The sequence below is a fragment of the Gallus gallus genome, chromosome 2, assembly GCF_016699485.2.
Source record: "Gallus gallus isolate bGalGal1 chromosome 2, bGalGal1.mat.broiler.GRCg7b, whole genome shotgun sequence".
Classification (NCBI taxonomy): domain Eukaryota; kingdom Metazoa; phylum Chordata; class Aves; order Galliformes; family Phasianidae; genus Gallus; species Gallus gallus.
This window is the reverse complement of record NC_052533.1, coordinates 109,614,074-109,639,575: the sequence shown is the minus strand read 5'-3', so window position 1 is coordinate 109,639,575 and position 25,502 is coordinate 109,614,074. Positions and strand designations below refer to the sequence as shown.

At 36.0% G+C, this 25,502-nt stretch overlaps 1 protein-coding gene across 8 annotated transcripts in view; it reads left to right on the top strand.

Moving 5' to 3' along the window:
• The window catches only part of RB1CC1 (RB1 inducible coiled-coil 1), a 73,964-nt gene extending 53,021 nt beyond the window's left edge, over positions 1–20,943 (top strand). For 7 of the 8 annotated variants that reach the window (XM_015282657.4, XM_015282655.4, XM_015282656.4 and 4 more), the window contains 9 exons: positions 2,920–3,079; positions 5,182–5,290; positions 5,409–5,649; positions 9,004–9,055; positions 10,460–10,507; positions 13,486–13,544; positions 15,316–15,452; positions 19,298–19,368; positions 19,927–20,943. In XM_015282657.4, coding sequence (XP_015138143.1) covers positions 2,920–3,079; positions 5,182–5,290; positions 5,409–5,649; positions 9,004–9,055; positions 10,460–10,507; positions 13,486–13,544; positions 15,316–15,452; positions 19,298–19,368; positions 19,927–20,004 — 955 coding nt within the window. In that variant the 3' untranslated portion in view covers positions 20,005–20,943. The remainder of the gene's footprint in view (positions 1–2,919; positions 3,080–5,181; positions 5,291–5,408; positions 5,650–9,003; positions 9,056–10,459; positions 10,508–13,485; positions 13,545–15,315; positions 15,453–19,297; positions 19,369–19,926) is intronic. The other variant, XM_015282658.4, reaches the window with a different exon arrangement.
• The last annotated feature ends 4,559 nt before the right edge of the window (positions 20,944–25,502 follow it).

Here is a 25,502-nt window from a genome sequence, read left to right as displayed (position 1 = left end):
AATTTTTGATGATCTTAGTCTGTTTCTCCTGTTCCATCCTTTTCTCTGGCTCTAGTACTGTGAGTCCATGTGGTGCCTAACTTTTAGGTTCATAATGTTCATAATGTTATACTGATTAACTGTATGCTTATGCAGGTGCTGATGTTGCCATGAAAAATTGCATGAAAACATATAGACAGCTGAGGGCAGTCCCACAGCCACCTGAACTTCAACTGACTTTAACTGCTATAGTTACATATTTCAGGGTCTTCAGTTTGAGCTTTATAATGAAACACACTTGGGCAACATCATTTTAAAGAGTATCGTAGCATGACTGTTTTTCATTGTTAATGCCTGCAATATTTTCTCAATTGAGGGGGGAAAAAAATCCTCCCCATAAAAGCCAAGTTATGCGTCCTGACTTCCTGTGTCTAATCTACCTGCCAGTTCATAATGCTGTCAGCAGAGTAGATTGTGGTATTGTGTAATGGCAATATTAGATTTTTTTTCTCTGTAGCTGTGGCTTAGAAACAATATTCTAGTTTGAAATGCTCAAATTTGTCATTAATGTTCTTGGATTGTCACAGAACTCCAAGGTGAAATCTTGTTAGTACAACATCTAAGTTTTCTTATTCTAGGTATTACGGTATATAAAGTATTTGAAATACAAAAAGAACAGTGCAGAACATGAACACAAATTTAAGTTAGAATTTAACTTTTTAAATGTCAATGTAATGGTGGTTTTTTTCTAAGTTGAATGGAAGGAGGGGTTATAAAAATAATCCTGTGATCCTGTGTACACACAATTCACTTCTGTGGTGCAAAGAAAAATATAAGCATCCACTTCACTTGAAATATCCAGTTCATCCTCGTTACCTCAGGATTTTGGTATGCTAACATATGTCATTGATGTTGTATCGGTGTTGGCATTTTATGTATCTCTGTACAGAAAAGGTCAAAATAGTGATACACTTATGGAATTAGGATTCAGTGATTGAGTTACAGTTAAGACCTCTTTCTTAAAATATTCTCTAAATTTATGGTGGAATGAGGAGGGGGAAGCATCAAATGCTGTATTCAAACCTTTTCTTTGTATTAGTGCTTGTAGAAGATTAAAAATGTGACTCAGTAGGAAAGAGATGTAGCTATGTCATCAGACTTAAAAACAAACAAACAAAAGCACAGCAACAACAAAACCACCACCTGCGTTTTAAATTATAACAACTGAGCAGAGCTTTGTGTATTTCTATACAAACTGGATAAAACTGATAGCAATGTATTTCAAAGAAATGTTGTCTGCTTTGGTCTGATGCAGCATTAGTAGTTATGAGTTCCATCAAGTAGCTTTTATTTTTGAAGTGTGATGTTAAAAATATGTATTGCCTTCTAAGGCTTCACTTTATCCCTTTTATCTGCTGTTACGTTTTTTTTCTAGGATGTGCTTCATCTCCAGAGGGCATATGTTTCGTGGATCTGTCTTAATATTTCATAGTCACTGTCTAGCTGTTTGGGTTTTTTTGAGTTCCTAAAACCTTAAGCTATGTCAGTAACTCCAGTTGACTTGTTATTCTCGCTGAATTGTTGCTTAGAAGTTAATCTGTAATGTTAGAAGGAAACTTTTGCTTGTCACATAAATGTTCTTTTCTGCAAGATCACTGTTACGTTAACATTCCAGAAGGCACTGGTGATGACTTAAGTTGTTAAATTTTACCTGAATATTTTTCTGGTATCAGGAGTTTCATTTTGGAACTTACATGTTACCTACATATACCTACCTTACATATTACCAATACATGAAAATGTGTGTTTGGGTTATAAAGTGCCTGGAAGTTGTCAGGATTAGGAGAGGTAATAGAACTACAAGCCATTTGTAACTCTCCTATGTGATCTTACATACATAATGTGTACTGTGCTCAATTGGGATTAACGGAGATTAATTGAATGATGCAATTTTTGTAATGATTGTCATTAAGCAGTTTGGTTAACTTGATTTATAATATTTGAAAAACAGCAACAACAACAACAAAAAAAAAAAAGTGGAGAGTATGGTAGGACTCCTGACAGCTTTGTAAACTTAGAAGTTTGTATCTTGCAGTCTTGGTATTTTCCAGCCAGATCCATAAGACCACAATTTATGGAAGTGAAGCTTCTCCATAAAGAGAAACTTTATGACGTTAGGTCATAATGCACATCACACACACATGCTCACTTTATTTATAAATTGAAATTCAATCCAGCACAAAAGAGAAGAGTGAAAATTTAAAATAGTGCTGGTTGTAACAAAAGTTGCTCAATGAAGGGATTTGTCTGTCCCAGTGCTTCTTAAAGTGATGCTTCATGATAACTCATGCCAGACCACAGAAGAGGGTAGGTAGTGCTTTGAAGTCAATGGTTAGAAAATATTTTATCTACTTAAGATCATTTGCTTCAAGAACCAGTTAAAGTTATTGTCACTCAAGCAGGAAGAATGATTAATGCTTTTCTTTCTGATCATTACTGCTGTTCTCTAGATTTTGCAACCTACAGTATTCTTTTACATCTGGATTTGTTATTACTGAATTGCTTACTTTTGTAAGAGTTCTTGAGGCATTACATTTTGACACAGTAAAAATCTTCAGGGAGTTGATCTGTCATTGTTTCTTGATTTACTGCTTTGCATTCCATCTATTCAAATAGTAAAAACATGTTTTTCCCCCTCAAGCAGATTTTAACAGTATAAACAAACTAATGGTCACTAGAAAACAAAATGCCCAGGAATAAGAATTTGGTAAGGTGCATGTGTTTAAAATTGAAGAGTAGGAATGACTTAATTTGAATACAATATTCACTAAATATTTCTAAAAAGATGTCTCAAAACTAACTTCTGACTTGTTTACTTATTTCATATAGTCTGGGACTTATATATACAATGAATTTAAAGCCTAAACATTTTCTTTTAAGTCCTCCCAGTGAATCATCTGCTGAATCAAGCTTGGTTGCTGAACTTCAAGAAAAGCTTCAGGAAGAAAAAATGAAATTCTTGGAGCAGCTTGAAGAACAAGAAAGAAGGAAGAATGAAGAAATGCAGAACATTAGAACATCTCTAACTGCAGAACAGCAGGTAAAGCTGATTCTTCATTAGTTCTTCATTAGTCTTCCTCCCCTGAGAAGGATGTGTTCTTTTCCTGTGTGTAAGTTATGGACTTTTTTTTTCTATGTAATACTTGTGCATTCTGAATTTGCATTATGTTATTGTCTAGAGTCAGGATATGGTATGCCAATGGAATTCAACATGCTTATGACTTTTTTTTTTGCTTAACTGTGAAGTGAGCAATCCAGATTCATTTTTTATTTTGATAGTTTCGCCTGTGTTGTTATGTTAGTGCTCTAAGTTTTACCTGTTCATCTTCTGAACTCCAGAAAGATGTTGCTTAAGTATAGTTTAAGTTAATGGTATTATTTTTGGACAACACAAATTTAATGCTTAGAAACACCAATTGATTTGGCATGCTTCTTAGTGCCTTTTAGACTTCATTAGCCTGGGCAGATAGTTCAATACAAATGTGGTATTTTTCTTCTATCTAATTCAGATTAAACATCTCTATGTACTCCTCACCTCAATGCAAACTCGCACTACACTGGATTAATTATTACTGCACTGAATTACTTATTGCGGTATCTTTACTGGCTCATTTTTTCTTTAAACATTGAACATCAAATTTTGTAGGTGAACATTCACTTCTAAAGTTAAATCTCTAAGTAACAGCTATTATCTACAGCTTTGTTGCATTTAAATACTAAGAAGAGATTTTCTGTTCTAAGTACCTTAGCTATAGCAGGATCAAATAAGGACAGAGCGACAGTGAGTAATCAACCAGCTTAGTGAAATGAATGCTACAAATCACTTGGTGCAGAGAGCAGAATATCACAGACAGTTATAGAGACAGAAGAAGTTCTGAAAGTTCTGGAGAGCAGACATTAATACTGAAGAGAACCTTTTGTAGTTAATCTAATAGGTATATTTTATAGATTACATAGACAACTGTAATATTTATTTGTCTATCAGAATTGGTCTTGGTATGCCATTTTCCTCATCCAGTAATCTTTGTTCATGCTGCAGAGTACGGTAGGAAAGGTTCAGAAGCATTGACAGCAGATTCTGACGAAGTACAGAATCTATTAAAAAGCAAACATGCCTGAATCAGTCAGTGCTAAAGACTTGGAAAACTGTTTCTGCTGATTGCTGAATATTCTGGGTATTTAACTTCACATTTCTGTCATTTTTGTCCCTTTGAGATGTTACTTATGCTTTTAGAGTATTGTGTTGGTTTTCTTACACGGCTGTTTACCAAAGTCTGCTGTGCACTACATAAAGTTTATAACTGTCCAAGTAGCTCACGGTTTAAGACAGATGAATAGGCATGTTTATAGGCATAGAGAATCTAAAGCTAGTTGAGATCATGCCTGGCTCTTAAATTTCCTGAAGAAGTGAAATTGTAGCTTAAAATATCCTCTTAATAGGCAATTGTTTGATTTTCTTTTTTTTTGCCTGTTTCGTCTCCATAACCTCAAAAGTTGTAATGGTGAGTGCATAATGTCTAGTAGAAGGATTCAGTAAGTAGCAAGATCTGTCAGACTGATACAGAAGCATACAGTGCTCTTCTTTATATTAAGTAATTCAAGATAATTCACCATGATTCCTGTATAACTTCTGCATTAATGAATTATTCCACGAAAAATGACTGCATAACTTGAAAGCTGTTTTAATGCAGATTCTAGTATATTGTTCTATTGATAATTGCATTTGTCTTTCGTATTACATATCTTGATGCAGTGTAGCTTTGTTGTAATAGCCCATTTAATCCCAAAAATAGCTTTTTAATAATAAAAAATGCAGCTGTAATACATGAATAGGAATATAAAACATGTTAAAAAGTCAGTATTCTTTTAATGATGGCTTGTCTAGAATTGTGTGACGTATAATGAATATGGGAGTGATGGGTTATGAGAGAAAATCTGAGAGGAAAAAGGCTGTTTCAGAGAATCCTCAAAACAAAATATTCATGTTCAAAAGAGTAGGTGAACAAGCTTATTTCCTTGTTTAATTATAATCTAGAAAAACGCATGTAATATTTGTAGTACTTCCCTTGTTTTAGTGATGTTGTTTGCATTGCATTTATAATGTACATTTCTTATTTCAGTTGTACTTCCTTCTGTTTTCAGACCAACTTTAACACTGTTCTAGCAAGAGAAAAAATGAAGAAAGAAAATATAATTAATGATCTTAGTGACAAATTAAAAATGCTAACACAGCAGCAAGAAAAAGATAAGGGTAAGCTAATTTCTGCAGAAGTTTGTGTCCTTTCTAATAGGATAATTCCATTTGCTTGTTTGGTTTTACTCCTTAGTGCTGCTGTTATTACAGGAATTTTTATTTACTTGTGTCACAGATTTGATTGAAACACTTTCTGAAGATCGAGCTCGTTTACTTGAAGAAAAGAAAAAGCTTGAAGAAGAAGTCAGTAAGCTGAGAAGTAGTAATCTTTCTCCATCAACCTACTTAGCAGCAACTTCAGAAGCTTGTGGAGCCTGTGCAGCTGATGTTCCCACTGATACAGAGAGATTGGCTTCTGACATTGCACCTGAAGGGAGGATGGACTCTGCCATGGAAACCAGTATGATGGCTGTGCAGTAAGTACAGGGCACTGTAGTAGAAATAAAGCACACTCTTTTAGATGGGTGCTGCTGGACATTCTGGAGTACAAATGAGGTTATTTAACACTCCCTCTGCCCCCTTTGACATTCTTGCTAAAATTATTCTTTCTATATTACACACACAATTGTGGCATCACAATTATCAGAAATGCTTGGTTTTCATAACTTAGAAGTAGGCAGCTTCTAGGTGAAACTTGATTCACAGGTGAATAAATATGTCTACGTATGTGAAAAATAAGGAATGTGGGAGAAAAGCAATTTTAATGGGTCCTAGGGTGAGCTAGGTGATTGCGTTATCTTTTGAACAGTGGTTGATTCTCATATAAAACACAAACAGGAAAATTTGTGATTGCTTGTTTATGTGACTGCTGTAGATAGCATAATTATGTTTCTTAGTGAGTGGGAAGTGCTTAATAAAAATTAGGCCAAATCCTCTGAATTAAAAAAAAAAAAAAAAGCATGAGCCTGAGTAGCCTTGGTGGATTGGTATTTTGTTTTATTGGAGAGGAGGACAGATATTCAGCACCTCTTTATTTGTATAACCTTTGAATCATCAGTAGTAGGACACTTATTAGAAGGTAGTAATAGGACTAGGAAAGAACAAATCTGCAATATTTTAAATCCTTACTTGAGGGGAAATACCAAGGGCAAGCAACTTGCACAAAAGATCTACTTTTAAGCACATAAAATTGATTCTTTAGTGTCTGGTTCTCTTGTACACTGGTATTACAACAGATTGAAATAGCTTTTAGTAAATATTGCTCACATTTCACTGTTTCTCACAATTTGCAGAGGCTAGTCCTTAGATAGCTAACCATGGCTATGTTAGATAGCTAACCATGGCTATATCACTGAAGTGATTTAAGAGGTGGAAGAGTACTCCATGAAGTTCTGTTGTAGTGATCAGCTTCACTATATGTGACCTCGATGAGAGGATTGAGTGTACCAGTAAGTTTACAGATGTCACCAAGTTGGGAAGTGGTGTCGATCTGCCTGAGGGTAGGGAGGCCCTTCAGGGGGATCTAGATAAGCTGGATTGCTGGGCTGAGGTGAATGGGTTGAGGTTCAACAAGGCCAAGTGCTGGGTCCTGCACTTTGGCCACAGTAGCCCCATGCAGTGCTATGGGCTTGGGGCTGAGTGGCTGGATGACAGTGAAGAGGAAAGGGATCTGGGGGTGTTGGTTAATGCTCGGCTGAACATGAGCTGACAGTGTGCTCAGGTGACCAAGAGGGCCAATGCCATTCTGGCCTGCATTAGAAATAGTGTGGCCAGCAGGGGCAGGGAGGTAATCATCCCCCTGCTGTACTCAACACTGGTGAGGCCATACCTTGAGTGTTGTGTTCAATTTTGGGCCCCTCACTACAAGAAAGACATAAAAGCCCTGGAATGTGCCCAGAGAAGAGCAACAAAACTGGTGAGGGGTCTGGAGCGCAAGTCTTATGCGGAGCAGCTGAGAGAGCTGGGATTGTTTAGTCTGGAGAAGAGGAGGCTCAGGGGAGACCTCATTGCACTCTACAACTTCCTGAAGGGAGGTTGTGATGAGGAGGGGTATGGCCACTTCTCCCAGGCAACAAACAGGAGCTGAGGAAATGGCCACAAGTTGCACCAGATGAGGTTTATCTTAGAGATAAGAAAGAACTTCTCTCAGAGTGGTCAGGCACTGGAATGGCCTGCCTAGGGAGGTAGTGGAGTTGCTGTCCCTGGCAGTGTTCAAGAGGCGTCTGGATGAGGAGCTACGAGATATGGTTTAGTGGCTGGTGGTAGCAATGGTAATAGGAGTATGGTTGAACTAGATGATCTTGCAGGTCCTTTCCAATCTTGTGATTCTGTATTCTGATAACTGTATTCTTGCCCTCCAGACCATTCCCCCATCTTGTAGCCCTCCTTTGGATGCTCAGTAGTAGTTTTATGTCCTTCTTATATTATGGCACCCAAACTGCTCACAGCAGTTGAGGTGAGGCTATGCAGAGCAGAGCTGACAACCTCTCCCCTTGCCTGGCTGGCAGTGCTGGGGCTGGTGCACCCCAGGGTAAGTTGGCCCTCTTGCTGCCAGGGAACACTGCTGACTCAGATTCAACCTGCTGCCAACCAGAACCCCCAGATCCTTTTTCTGGGGCTGCTCTCCAGAACCTTGTCCCATAGTCTACCCCCTCCCAGGTGCAGATCCCAGAACTTGGTCATCTTCATGCAGATGGTGACCACCTTCAAATTTATCAAGATCTTGGTGCAAGGCCTCTCTACATTCAAGGGAGTCAACACTCTTTCCAATTTATCATTGTCCACAAATGTACTTAATATAACTTCCAGATCTTTATTGGAGTCATTGGTGGAAAACATTACAGACAACTGGCTCAAAACTGGAGCCCTGCAGAATCCTGCTAGTGACAACCAAGGCAACTCTCACACCTCCCCTTGCCCAGCCCAGACATGTTTTTGTTGTCATGGAACATTCTTAGAGTCACACCATCATGGCTTTATGATGTCACGAGCCATATTCCTGACAACCACTATGATTATGGGGACTCTAACAGCAGAGCACCATCTTCTAACTGACTTGCATCCTGATGACCTGTTCCTGGCAGAAGAACCAATTGAGATAGAGCCTTTTCACTCAGGGTGGGAGCTTTTGTGGAGAAGGATGGATCATCCTCTACTGAAGAAGCTTAGGCTTCAGGGGAGCAGCAGACTTCCAGAGGAAGACCCAATGGAGGTGGATCCACCTCTATCAGGGCAGGACAATTGCTATAACATCATGCTTGCCTAGAGACATCACCACATCTGTCGGTGGTGCACCGGGGTTCTCAATTTCCATCTCTGCATTGAAATGTCAACATCTGCCAGAGAGCTCTTGTGCTAGCTGCTGCTCCCTATCACCCTTCCTTCCCTATCCATCATCCTTCCCCAAGACCTCTCAGCTCTTCTTTCCCAAGCTCTGAAATATGCAGAAATGGCTCTATGCAACTTCATAAGTTATAAGTGGTGGAAAATTCACTGGATCGAAAAAGAAAGCTATTTTGGAATAAATAAGATGCTGTCAGTCCTGATTCTTAAGGTACCTTTCTGTGCTGTGTTTTTTTTTTCTCCTCCCTCTTATTTGCTACTTTCCTGATCCTTTCCTTTCCTGAATGTATGCCTTGCCTACATATGATAGAATGCTAGATTCCAAAGTATTCTGTGAATTCCAAGGTAAGCTCCCTATCCTGCTAGCAGAAGATGGCATTCACCTATGAGTGAGTGAGAAGGGGAAAGAAAAAAAAAACAAAAACATTTTTGTGTGTGGGTGGGGGGAAATTACTTTTAACATAACTGTTTTCTTCTTTCTGTTTTAGTGAAAATATCCACATGTCTGAAGAAAAACAGAGGATCATGTTGTTAGAAAGAGTGAGTAGACTGTAAGAATAAATGTTGTAGCTAATTATTGTAAATATACTGGTTATGTACTCTGGTGCAATACAGCATCTTTGGTTTTTTGTTGTACTAATTTCAGTGTAACTGAAGCCATTCAAAATGAGTATTAGTGCACTCTATACTAGGACTAGCTCAATTCACCTTATTCATGTGAACTTCAGTATAAATGCATCAGGTGTAATACTTTTATAACTGACAAGTCATTTAATCTAGGGAATTCTTCATTGGGGGGAAAAAAGCAACTTTTTCAAATCAAAGCATCTGAACCAATTGGTTAGGAATGAAGATTGATTTACTCGTATCTTCAAGAAACAGATATCTTATACTTTAATCATTTTAATTCTGACTGGGATGCATTATAGCCTTGATGACTTTGCTTTCTGTAAAAAGCAAAATAACACCTGTTTTGAATGTTCTTATATTATCAGTATTCTGAAGTTACTGTTGTGCCCTTACATTAAGTATTTATTTAATGTTCAGGCTGGGATTTTAAGTTCATACCTCGATGTCTCTGCTTCCTCCTCACCTCCCCCTCCAAAAAAAAAAAAAACTAAACTAAGACAAAAAAGCTATATAATAATTTAATTTTCACTTCTATTACAATTTCTATTTCATGTGTAGCTTCCAGGCTGGATGTGGCTGTGGGCAGCCTGCACCAGTGGTTGGCTACCTTACACATAGCAGGGGGGTTGAAACTATATGATCGTTATGGTCCTTTTCAACCCAGGCCATTCTGTGATTCAGTGTACATTGAATAATGGAACATGTTTGATAAAATAAGTTTTCTCTTATTTGTGAAAAGTTATGAATCCTCAGTAGTTACAACAAAATCCTTAAGACTCTAGTCATTTTATCAATCCAGTCATATTTAACTCCATTCTAGTTGCCTTCATGCCTCTTCAAAGTTGAAACTTTAGTTTCAGTCCTTAGCTTTCAGGTTTTCAGGTTCTCTTAGATTGAAGTCTGAGATTAGCAGAAGAAATTGAATATTGAACCATATAATGCAAGTGACTGGATATTTCTAATTATTAGCACTTGCATGTTTTACTGTCATCTGTTTGCAAAGGACTTGTCATGGTTTGTATCTGGCAGTTACAAATAGCAATAATTTTCTCTTGCTGTTCTACCAGTGAAATGTTTTTCAAGTTAAGGAGAAAAACTATGAAGATGAACATCATTTAGCACTTGGTGTAGCAGTGGTGATTACTGTCCTTTAAACTTTATATGGGTCTTTGTTTGAATTATATTTTGATTCTATTTTAAAACTATAGTATGTGTATTGTGCAAGAATTCCATCTCTGGTCATATTAACACTATTTAAGATGTTATACTATATAAGTGGTATTAATTAACTAATTAATTAAGTTTTTCTCTCAGACTTTGCAGTTGAAAGAAGAGGAGAATAAGAGATTAAATCAAAGATTGGTAAGTGTGCAACACATGTTTTAAGTGTCTTAAAAGTAAAATAAATAAATATCACAAATGTTAAACTTGTTAAACTCTACAAATATGTTTTAATGCAATGACAAATTAGTGATCTGATAATCTTTCAGAGTTACCTCAGTTGAACAGTTTTCTTATGTAAACAATGACTAAGACTGTAGAGACCTCTTCCTAAAGAGCACAGACCATCCAGATTTGATGTTTTTTAACACTGAAGTCAATGCCTAAGGAAGATTAGTGAATATCCTGATGGTTATTTTAATTCATGAGCTGTGAATCCTCTATTTATTTACCCACAACTTAGCCTTGCTAACAGGTCTCAACCTTAAGCTTAAAAAAAAAATTACTTTGTGTATGGAAAACAGATGTTTTTCTTAGCAGTGTATGGTAGGACTGGCCATGGATATCTCCCATTTTCTCAAAATGACAAATGGCACCTAGTAATTTACTACAAACTAGTACCTTAGTTTTTGGGTGAAGTTGCATTTCGTAGTAAGAATATTTTTCTCCAGTTAAGTTGGAGACCCTGACAGTCTTCTGTCTGAGATAAGACTGAAATTTGCTTTAGAGCTTATTTCTGTTACATCTTCAGGTTTGAAACTATTTTGTTTTTTTTTCCCCAAAATCTTTCCATTCCATGTTAAACCTGTCCTTAATCACACTGCAGTCTTTTCTTTATGACCTTTGCTAGCAACACCTTCTACAGCATACTTCATCTGCTGAAACACACTGAACGGTCTGCCAAGCCTCTGTGTAGATTTTCTGGATTAAATTCTGGAGCTCTTCTTATCTCAGAATAAAATTAAATTGAAGGAATTTTGGTGTTATTGTTACCATAATTAATAACAAGTTGTGTGGGGGAAATTAGCAACTTACTGATGTGTATAAACCAATTCAGAATCATTTTCAAAATCAAATGGATACAAGAACCTATACTTTCACTTCCTTACAAGTAACTTAGCTGTTTTGTAAATAAAATAGTCTCCTCCTTCTTTTCTCCCACCCACTTTACCATACAATTTTGAAATTTAGATAAGCATTAACTTATAAAGAAATACTTATATTTAGCTACTTCAAATAAGGAACCCAGAATGTTTTCTACACACACAAAGAAAACCTTTTCAACCTATTAGATTTTGTAGGAAAAAAATGTGAGTTATCTTTGTAAGCAATGAAAAAGAAAATGGAGCTTTTAATGACAGGGATGTTGTTAAAGGATTTCTGTTAGGAGTTGCTGAAAAAAGGAACTTTTTGTTCATTAGGCTATATTAGTACACTAGGCATAGAATATTCTCAAGTTGTAACAAGTTCTAATGGAGATAATGTTCTGTGCTTTTTCTTAGTTAGAAATTAATGAAAAACAGAAATCAAGCTGGCTTGCATTTTAAATTACATTTAATGCTTAGTCCAGATTTTTTTTTAAATAAAAGCTTCAGATGTTAACACTAAAAAGAACTCTGCGCTAATGCATATAGCATGGGAAGTAAGCAGGATGGGATGGAAACTGTGGTGTAGTTAAATTATGGCCTAGTCTCGCAGAAACAGTAGGATAAATTGCACAACTAGAATACCCTGATTTACTGTGTCTGGACCTGAGGCCCACAGTACAGGAGAGAGGTGGAGCTGCTGGAGCAGGCCCAGAGGAGGGCCACTAAATGATCAGAGGGCTGGAGCACCTCCCCTGTGAAGAAAAGCTGAGGGAAGTTAGTCATGCTCACCCTTGAGAAGAGGAGACTCCTGGGAGACCTCATTGTGGCCTCCCAGTACTTACAAACAGAAGAGGAAACAACTTTCTACACTGCCTAATAGCAATAGAACATGGAGGAATGACTATAATAAAAGAGGGGAAATATAGCTTAGATTTTAGGAAAGAAAATCTTCACTTTAGGGGGTGGTGAGGCACTGGCACAGGTTGCCCAAAGAAGCTGTGCATACCCTATCCCTGCAGGTGTTCAGGGCCAGGCTGGTTGGGGCTGACTCTGGGCAGTCTGAATCTGTGGGAGGCAGCCCTGTCTATGGATGGGGGTTGAAACTGGATGAACTTTAAGGACCCTTCCAGCCCAAGCTATTCTGTTAAGTCTAAAGCAAGTCTATGAACAAGTTATATGCAGTCAACAACTTCCACGTTAGCTACAATGTTTCTTACTTAAAAAAAAAAGTACACTATGAATGAGTAAAATGTTGTGTCTAAAAAAAGAATCTGGAGTTGGAATGCGTAAAGGAAACTTCTGAAAGGGTCATTAAAAGTCAAGAGCTTTTTGTGTTGGGCTGTGTTCAGTCTGAACTAATTTTCTTAAAGTTTAACTTTATTTTGAATTGAAGAAATTTTGAAGTGTATTTAAAGTGAAGAAAATAATCTGTGAATAAGCTTCAAGGTGATATCAAGACTGTCTTATTGCATATATAGGAGATGAGAATAACATGCAAAAACTTGCAGAATTAGGCTTTGTCTTAGTATGTTTGACTACAGGTTTTTTCCGGGAAGGCTCACTCTAATCTAGCACAGTAAACTTCAGATTGTGTGACAGCCCTCAATAAAACTAAGACTCTATATTGAGTTCAGTGTCCAGAGTTTATCTGCAGTAAAGTTGTTTAACTTCCATTGTACCACCATCTGATTCCTTAGAATGCCAGAGGCATCTGTGTTAGAGTGCATAGCTACACTTCTTCCATATACTTGGAAAATATCTTCACTAACATGGATCTGGAAAGCACTTCTCATTGTTAAATAATAAAGGAGATATCAGCTGTTCTGTAATCAAATGTAGTTATAAAAAAAGCCACTACAGAACAAAATGGCAGAAATTCATGCTGTTTTATTAGGTGAACTGATCTGCAAGAACAGGCAGGGTTTGAAATCTATAAAGAGTAATTTATCTTAACCAGATAGTTACCTTAAATTTACATGTCATCGTAGCTTGCTAGTTCTTTATAGCTTTTCTTTTTCTTTTTTTATACAGATGTCCCAGAGCATGTCATCAGTATCCTCAAGACATTCTGAAAAAATAGCGATTAGAGAGTAAGTACTTGTTTAACAATTTCCTTATGGACAGTTGACTATGCTTTCAGTAGTAACTATGTAATTAAAGAGTATCATGGTTTAGTTCTTTCTTTGTAATGAAAAGATGTATAGATCATCTCAATAGTTCACAGGTCAGTTACTGAACAATTCTAGTTCAGCATAAATAAAATGTTAAACATTTTTCCTTTTTAAAAAAAGTATTTTCAATTTGGTGAACTTGGCTTTCTTGATTTTTTTTAACTCTTTAATTACTGTATCTTTTCCCTCTGCCTTTCTTTACGTTACTCATAATTCTAATATCTCACAGGACTCCTAGAATGCAACTCCTAGAATGCACCCGATATTTTCTTTTAGATTCCTTTTTGTTTAGCTATCCTTTTGCAAATAGAAGTGGGTGTACATTCACCCTGAACATGTAGTGCTACCTTGTGTTTCAATAGACATCCTCCTTTGCCAAAATCTTAAAAAACTTTTTGGCTTGAGATAATGAACTCAAATATTTCATTAGGTATGGTTGAACTAATAATGTAGAGTTAAGAGTTGTTACTGGAGAGTGAGGGGAGAATTGTTAATTATTATAACAGCCATAGACAGCTGTTTAAGTAATATTTCAGTCTGAGTAATATCAAAATTGCTATTACAAAGAAACTAGTGATTATTCCTTTAATGTTTTCTGATTTGCACAAAATTGCATTGTTATTATAATAATGGTGGTATGTGCAGAATCAGCCTTTCCTTTGGGCATGTGAATATTGTAGCAGCTCTCTTGGAAGTATCCGGGGAGAAAAATAATATGAAAGAATACACCTGTCCATGAGAGATGTCTTTGTCTGAGTCTTTATAGTCTGTCATCATAATCAGTACAGGGTGAAAAATTTGTAGTATCGCTTATTTAATCTGAAAGTTCACAGTCTAGAGTATGAGCTAGATTTCTCTCTGTATTTACTTATTTATCCCTGAGTAGATATCTCCACTCTCCGTTATGAAGATTTCCCCTTTCTTTGCTAATTCCCCCACTCTAAGAATAGTATCAGTATTTCTTAGTGGATTGCTCTTGTAGTTTAATGCTTAATCTGTAGCTATTTTAAACTTCATTTCATTCATGGATAATTAAATTACTTCAAGCACATTTGCACTGTGAAACAGAAATTGGAGGCTGAAAAAGTGAATTCTGTTACTGAAATTTGCCATAAGAATCTTGTAGCTTCCTGTTATCCTGGTGTTAGGAAAAAGAGATTTGAAAAATCATTTTATGTAAAGTCAGTCAAAGTGTTTCTTTGTTTTTAACCTTTTGAACAAAGTCTGACAAATATTCCATCCTTCCCTTGTACTTAAAATTTTAAGATTAGATACCTAAATACTTTGCTGTAATTTTCTGATCAAATCAGCTACAGTTGTCAATTTACAGTTATAATACTGTGGTACCATGATCATCATTGTTGGTATTGGTGAATAAAAAAAAAAAATCAGTAGAAATAGAGCTTAGTATTCTGTTAGATATTACTGTTCGTGTTTTAAAGCGAAGTTATCAGTTCTTTTGGGAAAAAAAAGGGGGGTATGGATATAGGAAAACATTTCCAAAACATTCTTAGTTACATTTTTTTCTGTTGATTCCACAAAATACAAAATGTGAACAAGTTGACAAGCAGAAAATTATGTGCTGCTGTACAAAAGTCTCATCCTGGATAATATGTGGAAATATATTTTGTGTAATTTATGTTGTCTTAAACTTTTATGCTGTTTTAACTAAATTCCTTAATTCCTTTAGTTTTCAGGTTGGCGACTTGGTTCTCATAATCTTAGATGAAAGACATGACAACTACGTATTATTTACTGTTAGTCCAACCTTGTATTTCTTGCACTCAGAATCTCTTGCTGCACTGGACCTCAAACCAGGTGAGTGTGGTAAGTGTCAGATTACTTTCAATTATTATGTCTTCTTCCAAGTTAACACTCTTAAATGATATTCTGATAGTAAACGATATTATAAAAACGTCTATATTAAATACTTTTGATGTTTACTATAGAAGAAGCTACAAAGATAACTAATCTATTTGATATTAAATAGTATTCAGTACAGAACATTTTAGATCTAGCTGTGAAAAATAAGAGAAAATGTCTGCATCTTTAAAGTAAGCTATAATAAATGCCAGTTTTATCCACAGCCAGTATATGTAAACATAAAATCTTAGAACAGCACAAGTTAGAATGGACCTCAGAAAATCATCAAGTCTAACCTTTTGTAGAAAAACAGTCTGGATAATCTTATCTAGCACCCTGTTCTATTGCATCTTGAAAACCTCCAGTGATGGGGAATTATACAACTGAGTAATAAACAGTGAGAAGGGTTAAAGAAAAAAAAGTTCCAAGAGCTTCAGCACCTCTCTAAGTGCAGTTTGTACATTCTTGCACATTGTCTTCCCTATGTAGCTGCTTGTGAAGAGATCCTCTGTCCTCTTTGTAGCTGCCCCTTTAGTACTGGAATGCTATAATGAGATCCTTCTAAGTGTTTTGTTCTCTAGAATGAAGAGGCCTGACTGCTTTAGTCTTTCCTAATACAGCAGGTTCTCCAACTTTTTGGTTATCTATGGAAAACCTTCCTACTGTGAATATGTGCTTAACTATTCAGAATCAGCAATAATGATGTACAATTGTGTACGTCTCTGGCCTATTTTCATGTAGATGTATATTTTTAATGACTTCTTTGACAAAAGCAAACACAAAACTCGTTGTAACATTTCTTTCCAAACTATGCATGCTCAGTTCTTATTTTTAATGCCTGTCTTTATGATATTCTTTAAAGATTGTCATTGGATAAAATTTGTTCTCTTTGTATAAAGAACTTAGAAATTTAAATACATATCTGAAATTAAATTCTAACTCTAGTGTAGGGGGATTTGCAAGCAATATTTTGGCTGATAAAATTTTTCCATCGTATCCAGTTGTGTTTATCAGGACTCATTATTCTTCAGAAAATGTTTTCTGTATGTTTTGTTTATGTTGCTGCGGGAATTAGTGCATTTGCTTCCCCCTCCTTTAATATTTACATTATTTGTCAGCTGTTTTTGGCAGCTATGTAAACTTTACAAAATTGAAGCATTAATCTCTTTGAGATGAGGAAAAGTAGCAGAATGTTTAGTGTATTGTACTAAAAGAAATAAATTCATATAAATGTTTTGAAACTATCATACCTAGTGTATGTCTTGCACACCTTCCCTGCCCACCATGCTCCATATTTTTGTTGCAAAAACATGTAGGAGCATACATCAAAAGGAACTTTTGTACTAATTCTGATTTCTCCGTGAAAAACTTCTATATGGCATTGCTTGTGAGAAGCTGTCAACTTACTCTCAATCGATAGACCTTATTGTAGATTTCAGTTCCAGTGAAAGCCACCAAGCTCTAACTGATTTCAGGACTGCTGATGAATCTATATTGTATTTTCTGTGACACATAAGAGAAGAAGTGCTACAATACTTAGAAATATGCAATACCAATGCCATTGATACATTATATCTGTAAAAAAAATGATTGTTTTGTTTTTCCTGCATAAGGTAACCCCCATGTCAGTTTCTGTATTATTCTGCAGTTGTGATTCACTGAACTCTAATTGACTTAGTTTGTTCCATTCTTTACCACTTCTTAACTAGAGATAGTGTTTGAACTTGAGAAAACTGCAAGTAGAACAACCATGAGGGTTTACCATTTGCTTTTGGAATGTGTTTATTTGTAGCCCAATACTTTAGGAATCAGTGTCTTGGTCTTATCCCCACATTAGTACAGTGGGGGAAAAAAATATTACTTCACTATAATTTGTGATAAGTTAGAATTGGTGTAGGCCTAGGCACTGCAGATTATTATTTTCAGGGCTGCCATAAACAATCTGAATCTGACCTTTTATACCAACATGTATATCATGTTAATAATTCTATACAGATCTAACTACAGTATTAAATGTTAAATATTTAGGTTGCCTTTGGTTTTCTCTGCCTTGAGTGATAGTGAAACTGGCTGAAGACTGTGTGGTTTTTGTGTTGTTACACATCATATGAATGTGTGGCAAACAGGTATACAGGTAGTGGACCAGAGAGATCATTGCGTTACAAAGGAGTAATGAAATAAAGATCTTACCTGTGTCCTAGGCTCACAGAAGGACTCCAAGAGGAGTGATCTCCAGATAGAGATCCTTCCTCCTTGGGAGTCAGCCCTTAAATGGGGTCTAGGAGAGGTGAGACCCCTTCTGGTCACTCAGGTGAAATAACATTCACCTGTGTCCCTGTGGTTGAATCAGCACTCACCTCAGGTGGTCAATCAGAGGTTCGGGCAGTGATTCAACAGTTCCCATGCATATGAATATGGAAGTTTTCATTTGCAAATTTCAGGGATAAATGGCATCTTTCTCATTTTTGTGCAATAAAGTCCACTGGACAAGCAAATTCAGGAAAAGTGTATTTTCTGATTTAAATTCTAGCTATAGAGTTTCAGGTCAGGTGTGAGTACTTCACATACTTCTCACAGATCTGTAGAAGTTTGAAGCAGAATGGAATCTGCTTCATTATTGTTGTGGTTTAACCTGGCAGGTGGCTAAGCACCACAGAGTTGTTCACTCACATCCTCCTCTCACTTCCAATTAAGTGTAAAAAAAATTAAAGTAGAACTCATGGGTTGAGATAAAACTGATAACATAAAGGATAATAGTTATGACAAATGTATGTATGCCTGTGTGTATATAATAAGTGATGCACAAGCAGTTGCTCACCATCCCCCAACCAATGCCCATTGAGCCCCCTGAGTAGCTGAAGAGCATGATGAACTCACACCGCTTTCAGAACTCTCCTATCGCATGATGTCATATGGTAGGGAATATCCCTTTGGCAAGTTTAAGTCAGCTGTCCTGATTCTGTCTCCTCCCAGTCCTTAGCATGAGCTGAGAAACTGAACAGCCTTGGCTCTGTACAACACTGCTTAGCAATAACTATAAACATTAATGTATTATCAACATTGTTTTTCTCCTAGAACCAAAACATAGCATCACACCAGGCACTCTGAAGAAAACAGTTCTGTCCCTGCTGAATCTAACACAATTATTAATAACCAAATTAATTTTTGAGAGTAAGAATAAAATGTCAGATGCTGATTCAAGTGACTTGTGTTCTTATCACTAGATACGGTTTCTCACAGTCATTCTTGGAAGAGCACTGATTATGCACAGCATATTTGAGGTGTTCCTTCAGTCTGTTTTTGATGCTTTATCCATGCTGTGATCATTGAGAAGAGCAAAGCAAGTAAAATAGATACTGTTTTGTAGAATAGAAGAGAAATAAACATTTCCTTACTGTTACAGAAATTTATGCAAGCTGAAAGTTTTGTGTGGAGACTTTCAATCCTTTCAATCCATTGAAATACATCAAGAAATAATTATCTTAAATCAGACCAAAGATCAAGCTGGGTTGACTGGAGTAATTTTCAACCCTTAAGTGAAGCTATAGAGTTTTGATTTGCTTTTGCTTTTTCTAATTTTCAAAAGAGATCTAAACTGAAAACATTTTTTTTTTCATTTGAAAATTCCAGTTACCTTGTTTTTACATCTTCGAACTTGTTTAATTTTTGCGATTCTATTTAAAAAATAAGACAAAAGTTGGTTTTGGTTCAACTTATGCTTTCTAGGATATAGTCTTTAACCATAGTTCGTGTAATATTCTGTTACCTGTAGTTGAATATCCATAATAATAAATATATTGTCTCTTCAGCTTCAGGTGCATCTAGGAGACCTTGGGTGCTGGGAAAAGTGATGGAAAAGGAATATTGCCAGGCAAAAAAGGTAAGGAAATGGAAGTAGAAACATCATCTCATTAAATTAATAGAGAAGAAAATCAATTCTCTTTGTAAAAATATTAGAGTAATGAATGAGAGTTCTTCAGGATGGAAATTGTCCAGAGTTCTGCCATTCCTGCTCTATTCTTCAAGTCATTGAATAGCAAGAGAGGGGGAACTAGAAAAAAGAGAAAGTGGTCAAGTGTCTTGGGTACGATTGGCCCTGGAAAACCTGCCTGTGTGAGAAAACTTTGCTTTCTCTGGATCCTCCTGAACATTTCTGATAACACCGTGCAATCATATTTCAATGACTGCAATTACTGACCTTCATTTTGATTCCTAGAAAAAAATTGGTATCTTTAAGCATCAGGGGAAATAATGAGGCATCATTGAAGGCCCAGATATAGAAATCATTTAGTGTGAGGAAGTATGGAGGAACTCTCTCGAGTCTGGCAAACTTGGAGGGATGGGGGAGTCTATTTTTTGCTTAAAAATATATTAATCAGAGGAATGGTCTTCTGATAACATTTCTAATGTGATTTATTTTTCTTTTTGTTTTTTATAGGCTCAAAACAGATTTAAAGTTCCTCTGGGTACAAAATTCTACAGAGTGAAAGCAGTACCATGGAACAAGAAAGTATAACACAACAGAATTTCAGTCCGTTCTGTCTCCATTCTTTTTTGACTTGTCCTTCAGTGCTCATTTGTCGCTCCGAATACCAGGCCATTTTTTTATACTGAGTTCATGTGACAAGATACTTCACTGATGTACTGCTTTTACTTTTTAACAGGTCACATTTTAGAAACAAGAGTTGCATCAAAGTCTTTGGCCCTAACTGTTCCAATTTTTTACCCTGATAACTTTAGGAGTGTGGACCAAATGCGTTCATTTTCTCAAAGGGCAACCACATCCAACATGGTTTGTCAGCCATGTTAATTGCCTGTTAAATATACATTAGCTTGTATTTAGGTGTTAAGTGTTAGTTACCATTATTACCAGCATATGTCCTTTTGTGAAATCATTATCAAAGTACTTGCACTCTTTAACAGATTCTTTATATGTGTAAAATTCATCAACTATTTAAAGAGGAGTGTTCATTGCATGCAGATAATCATATAATTTTTCTTCAACATGAGTTTGCCTCAGTAGATGGATAAAAATAACTACTGCAACTTGTTTCATTACATGAAAATGCTCTTTAATGTTATTAAAAAAAAAAAAAAGAAACAAAAAAAAACACCACCAACAAAAAAAACCCTTGTAATTTGATGGACTGATTTTGGAAATCAGTCACAGTTAGATCTGCAATCTTCAAAAGCACTTTCAATGGATTGATCACACAGATTCTGAAGGGAAGACACCTGTGCTGTTTGTTCTAAGTGAAGCACTTGTTCTTCCTGACAAACCAGAAATCTTGTATTAATCTATTTAGAAAAATCATATTGATGAAATTGTATTTCATGGTTGAGTTTCAGGAAAAAACTCATTGTACATTAACCATACGAGAGTCATTTAAGTAACAAATTATTGTAATTGTAAAAGACATGTAGAATTTTAAAACAATAAAGATTTGAAACTGTATGTGTTTGAAGCATTTGTGTGCCTTTTAAATATTAACTTTATATAATGCTTATTTTATATTATCTGTTGTAGCTTTTCTCTGCATACTTGAGCAAAGTTTCGTTATATAGGAATAACTGTTTTCTCCAGGAAGAGTTCATGTTCAATAACATTCAGTAATTACAAGCATTACCTTGTAATAACAAAAAGAACTTCAGTAGAAATAATTTTTTTTCAGCAATTCAAACTGATAGGTGACATTTTTTGAAATGTAGTTATTTATTTATTCAATTTTATTTTTTATAATGTTATGTAAAGATACAACATGAGTAACTAGTTGAAAGTGAAATTCTAGATTCAGTAATAAACTTATGTCTAGGAGTTAGTGGATAAAATCATGTAAGTATGGTTTATCTTCAGGAGGTGTGGAGAGGAGAAAGAGAAAGGTAAAGAAATTATCAAAATGAAAGTGTTGATGCTTTTGCCCATATATTGAAAATAATATTCCTATAGACTAACCTGTTGACTTGAGTACCCAGAAAGTCCTGTATATGCTTTACTTAAAAGAAAAAAAAAGAGTTATTTCAAGTTATTTCAGATGTTTTAAGTTGTGAAATGCATAGAATTGGAATTGTATCTCATCTCTGATTAAAATAAAACTGAGACAGTTGATCTCTGGAAAATAGGATGTTATTTTGTCAAGTCGCATTCTTATCTGTTTCATAAATTTGTTAGCTGATGTATTAATTTTTTTGAAGTTACTTAGCAGAACGTGTCTTGTACTTCAGGAACAATATTACCATTGTTGGAGTTTGTCTAGTGTCAGCTATGTAAATAACATCTATCTAAAATAGATAATAGATAAATACTTACAGATTATAAATAACAACAACAACAAAAATCTATCTAAAACAACAGCAAAAAAACAACCCATGGTGCAATATTTTCACTGAATACTTTACCTTCAAATTCACAGGAATTCATGTTCTGTCTGAAGTTTGTATGCAGCCTTATTCCTTTAATCAGTTGAGTTTAAGAAAGTCACATGTATGACTATTCTTTTTTTTTTTTTTTTCCCCTCATATACACGTTCATTTGCACAGGTATCTTTTACTCCATTGACAAAGCTGCTTTTACCTGAGGCGGTCTCCCTACTGCTTTGAGCATACTTGTCTTCTAGGTACTCAGAAGCCACCAAGACCACAGGATCCTTCCATTCCTGGGAGGACACTTACTCCTTGAGTAGCAGCAATGGATCTACACAGCTGTATGCAATCCTGTACTACAACCTAAAACCCCACACTGCCATCACTGGATATCGTACTTCAAAGTTAACTCCCCACGTTCTTTCTTCATGGAGAAGAGGTTGTGTCTCTAAAGTTCTAGGCTGGAGAAAACTGCTGCTTTGATTATGGCCCTACAGAACTATGCACCTACAAGCAGAACTCCTTTTAGGGCATACAATTTAAATTATGTTTCTGGTACTCTAACCTCAGAAATCCTCTGTGTCTTGCTACTCTGTCATGAAGAAGGTCATTGCGGGTTTGGGATCATCTTTGTGAGTGCAGAAGTGAGGTCAGTGCAGAAATCCACACTGAGAATTTTTTTTTTTTTTTTAAAAAGAGGGGGGGGGGTTCATATGAAATAAAAAGTTGTTTGCTGCCTGGATTAAAATATATGAACATATTTAAACTTTTATATGGACAGTAGCAGTAGTAATATACGATGCTTTGAAACTTGGCTTGATTCCCTTCTGATTTCTGTCTTAACACAGACCAAAAACATGACTGACATTTATATAACAAACGCACAAGCAGTTTATGAACATGAATTTGTGAGGCAGCTAAATACCTTGATTAAAATAAAGTGCTATAACGCAAACCATGAGGGAAGAAAAACTCCTTCCCTGCTGATATATGCCACTTAAGAGAATACCAGGATATATCTGTTATTCTTTCATGACATCATACTTACAAATTATAAATAACCAAAAAACCAAGCAATGGCATTGGTTTGGGGGAATATTTGTCATGTGTTTCATCTTATAATCTTTATGTATATTCAAAATGGAAATTCTGTCAAACAAACTCCTAACATATTCAGTAATGATTCTGAACAGTCATTGAAAAAAATTTAGTTTACATATTTTTTGTATGTCACAGCCTTACTGGTTCTTGAAACTATGCTTGTTATGCACCACCTATGTGTCTCGTCTTGCTCCGTAATAAAACTTTGTATATAGCTATATAACTTGGAGGAACAGTGTCTTCACAATGTTGGGTGAATGCTGAGAATAAGTTAGATCATCAGAGATTTCTCTAATTCTATTTTGTTGGAAATGTATTGGTTTAAAAAAAAAAAAAAAGAAAAGAAAAGAAAGAGGGGTTTCTTTTTTTGTGCTTTGATATGTTTATTCCGTAAGTCCTATTTCAGACAACAGCAACGACATTTTGAAGTGCAAAATAACATGAGTGGTGGAGAAAGCTGTTTGAAGGCAAACCTTATCCTTTAGACCTAAACAAAAGGGATTAAAGGGTGTGATGATTTAAAAGAGCTCTTTTTACTGTTCTTGAAAGTACTCTGAAAAGTATGTGGCCTTTTGTTGAGCTTTGCTGCAGCAGGTCTCAGTCTGGTGCTTGTGCTGTTAAGAATTCAGTTGTGGTTCTTTTGCATCTTCTTATGGTCTGTAAGACCGGTTTAGTATATGCTGAAGTGTATGCATTTGTGTATCCCTAAATATAGCTGCCATTACATATGTTGCATAGCAAGACTGGGAAGTCAGCCCTTTACAAAACTATTCGGTGCTGTTCTGTGGTATGAGATTTTCTCCATGACCCAGTATTCCACCCCTTCTCGTTTTGTGGAGTTTTAGCTGGAAATTAAACAGTAAAAATTGGAAAGTAGTTTATAGTCCTTACTCATTCCTGTCAGTTTTTCATTGTTGTAGTTCAGAAGGTTATTTTTCCTTGGAGTAAAATGATTAATGTTAGAAATGGAGCATTCATCGCTCAGCGATTGTTGCCTTTTCAAGCTACATTTGACTCTTAGAGTTCAGTAAGCTGCCTCAGTGCTGCATTTTAAGGTCACGGTGTCTTAATATCATTTTACAAGCCATTCTGCAGTCCTAAAGCAATGATGATAAATTATAAATGTTAAACAGTTACTTCCTTTAGCACTCACTGTAATTAAATCACTTGTATTAACAACATCCATATATAATACTGAGGAGTACTGGAAAGTCTGGTCCCACGTTCCAAGTAGCTACTGGCGAAGAATTCAGTTCAATGTTGACATGCTCAAGTGGTCTCAGAATCACTGAACAGTTGAGGTTGGAAGTGATCTCTCTAGGTCAGCTTGCCTGGGTGCCTGATCAGGCACAATTGCAAGGACTTTTTCACTAAAGGATTGGAGATTACAACTAAATTACCATTATTTCTATGGCTGTCCCCAGCAAATACACTGTATTTTTGTTTTATATATTAATTCCTTTTTGTATTTGTAATAGAATGCTTCAAGCCTTGAATTTATGACTTACTGCTGCACTGCTGAACAGTTACTCCATATTTTTGTCTTAACTCTGTGGAATTGACCATGGGCGGCAGCCTTGCTTTTCTTTCCTCAATTTCTTCTTTTTGGATTTAAATTTGTACTCTACATAATTTATCTTGAGACTTTTCCCAGTGGACCACTTTAATTGTCTCTTGTACTAAAAAGAACCTGTGTTGAACTGAACCTGTAAAGTTCACCAAGGGATGTTAGTGGAGAAGCTTTGTTAAGTCATTCATGTAAAGTAAGAAATTCTGTTCCTGCCCCCGCACTTCTACATGCGATCTATCTAATCTAAACACGTTTCACAAATGCTTGCCAAAGCTGCCATATTTTGGTCCTATTTACCTATGTGGGAAATATTAGAAGTCTGGAAAAATTCAAAAACCCAAGATTTTTGTACTATGATTGGGTACAGAAGTAGAACTTACGTCTTTCCATTACCAGAAAAATTCTGGTTTTTGGAGTTTAGCACTTAAGAGCTTATCCATTCAATAATCACCACAGAAAAAAGTATCAAGGGATCTAGAGATTCTGGACATTTAAGCAGAAGCTGTTCTCCAGGAGACACCTGGAATGGGTTGTGGATAACTTTCTGGTCCGGGTATTAGACAAACCAACAAGAGGTGAAGCACTACTGTTGTACCTGGTACTCACCGATGTAGAGGAGATCATTAAAGAGGTTAAGTTTGGGAAAGTTTGGAAGCAGTCTGGCAAAGAGCGGAGTTAGGGCCTGGAACTTCAGAAGAGTGAACTTATAACTCAGGAATTATTGGATGAGGTCCCCTGGAAAACTGTCCTTAGGGACAAAAGAACAGAGCAGAACTATGAGCTCTTTAAGGATACCTTATAGCTGAAGAGCTCTCCATCTACCAGTGCCTGAAATCAAGCAGAGGTAGCAGGAAACCAGCATGGCTGAACAAGGACCTGCTGATCAAACTGGGGGATAAGAAGGAACTGTACAGGTAATTTGTTTGATAGGTCTTCAGAGCAGGTTATTAGTCTGATGCTGAAGTTGCCTGCTTCATTCTGAA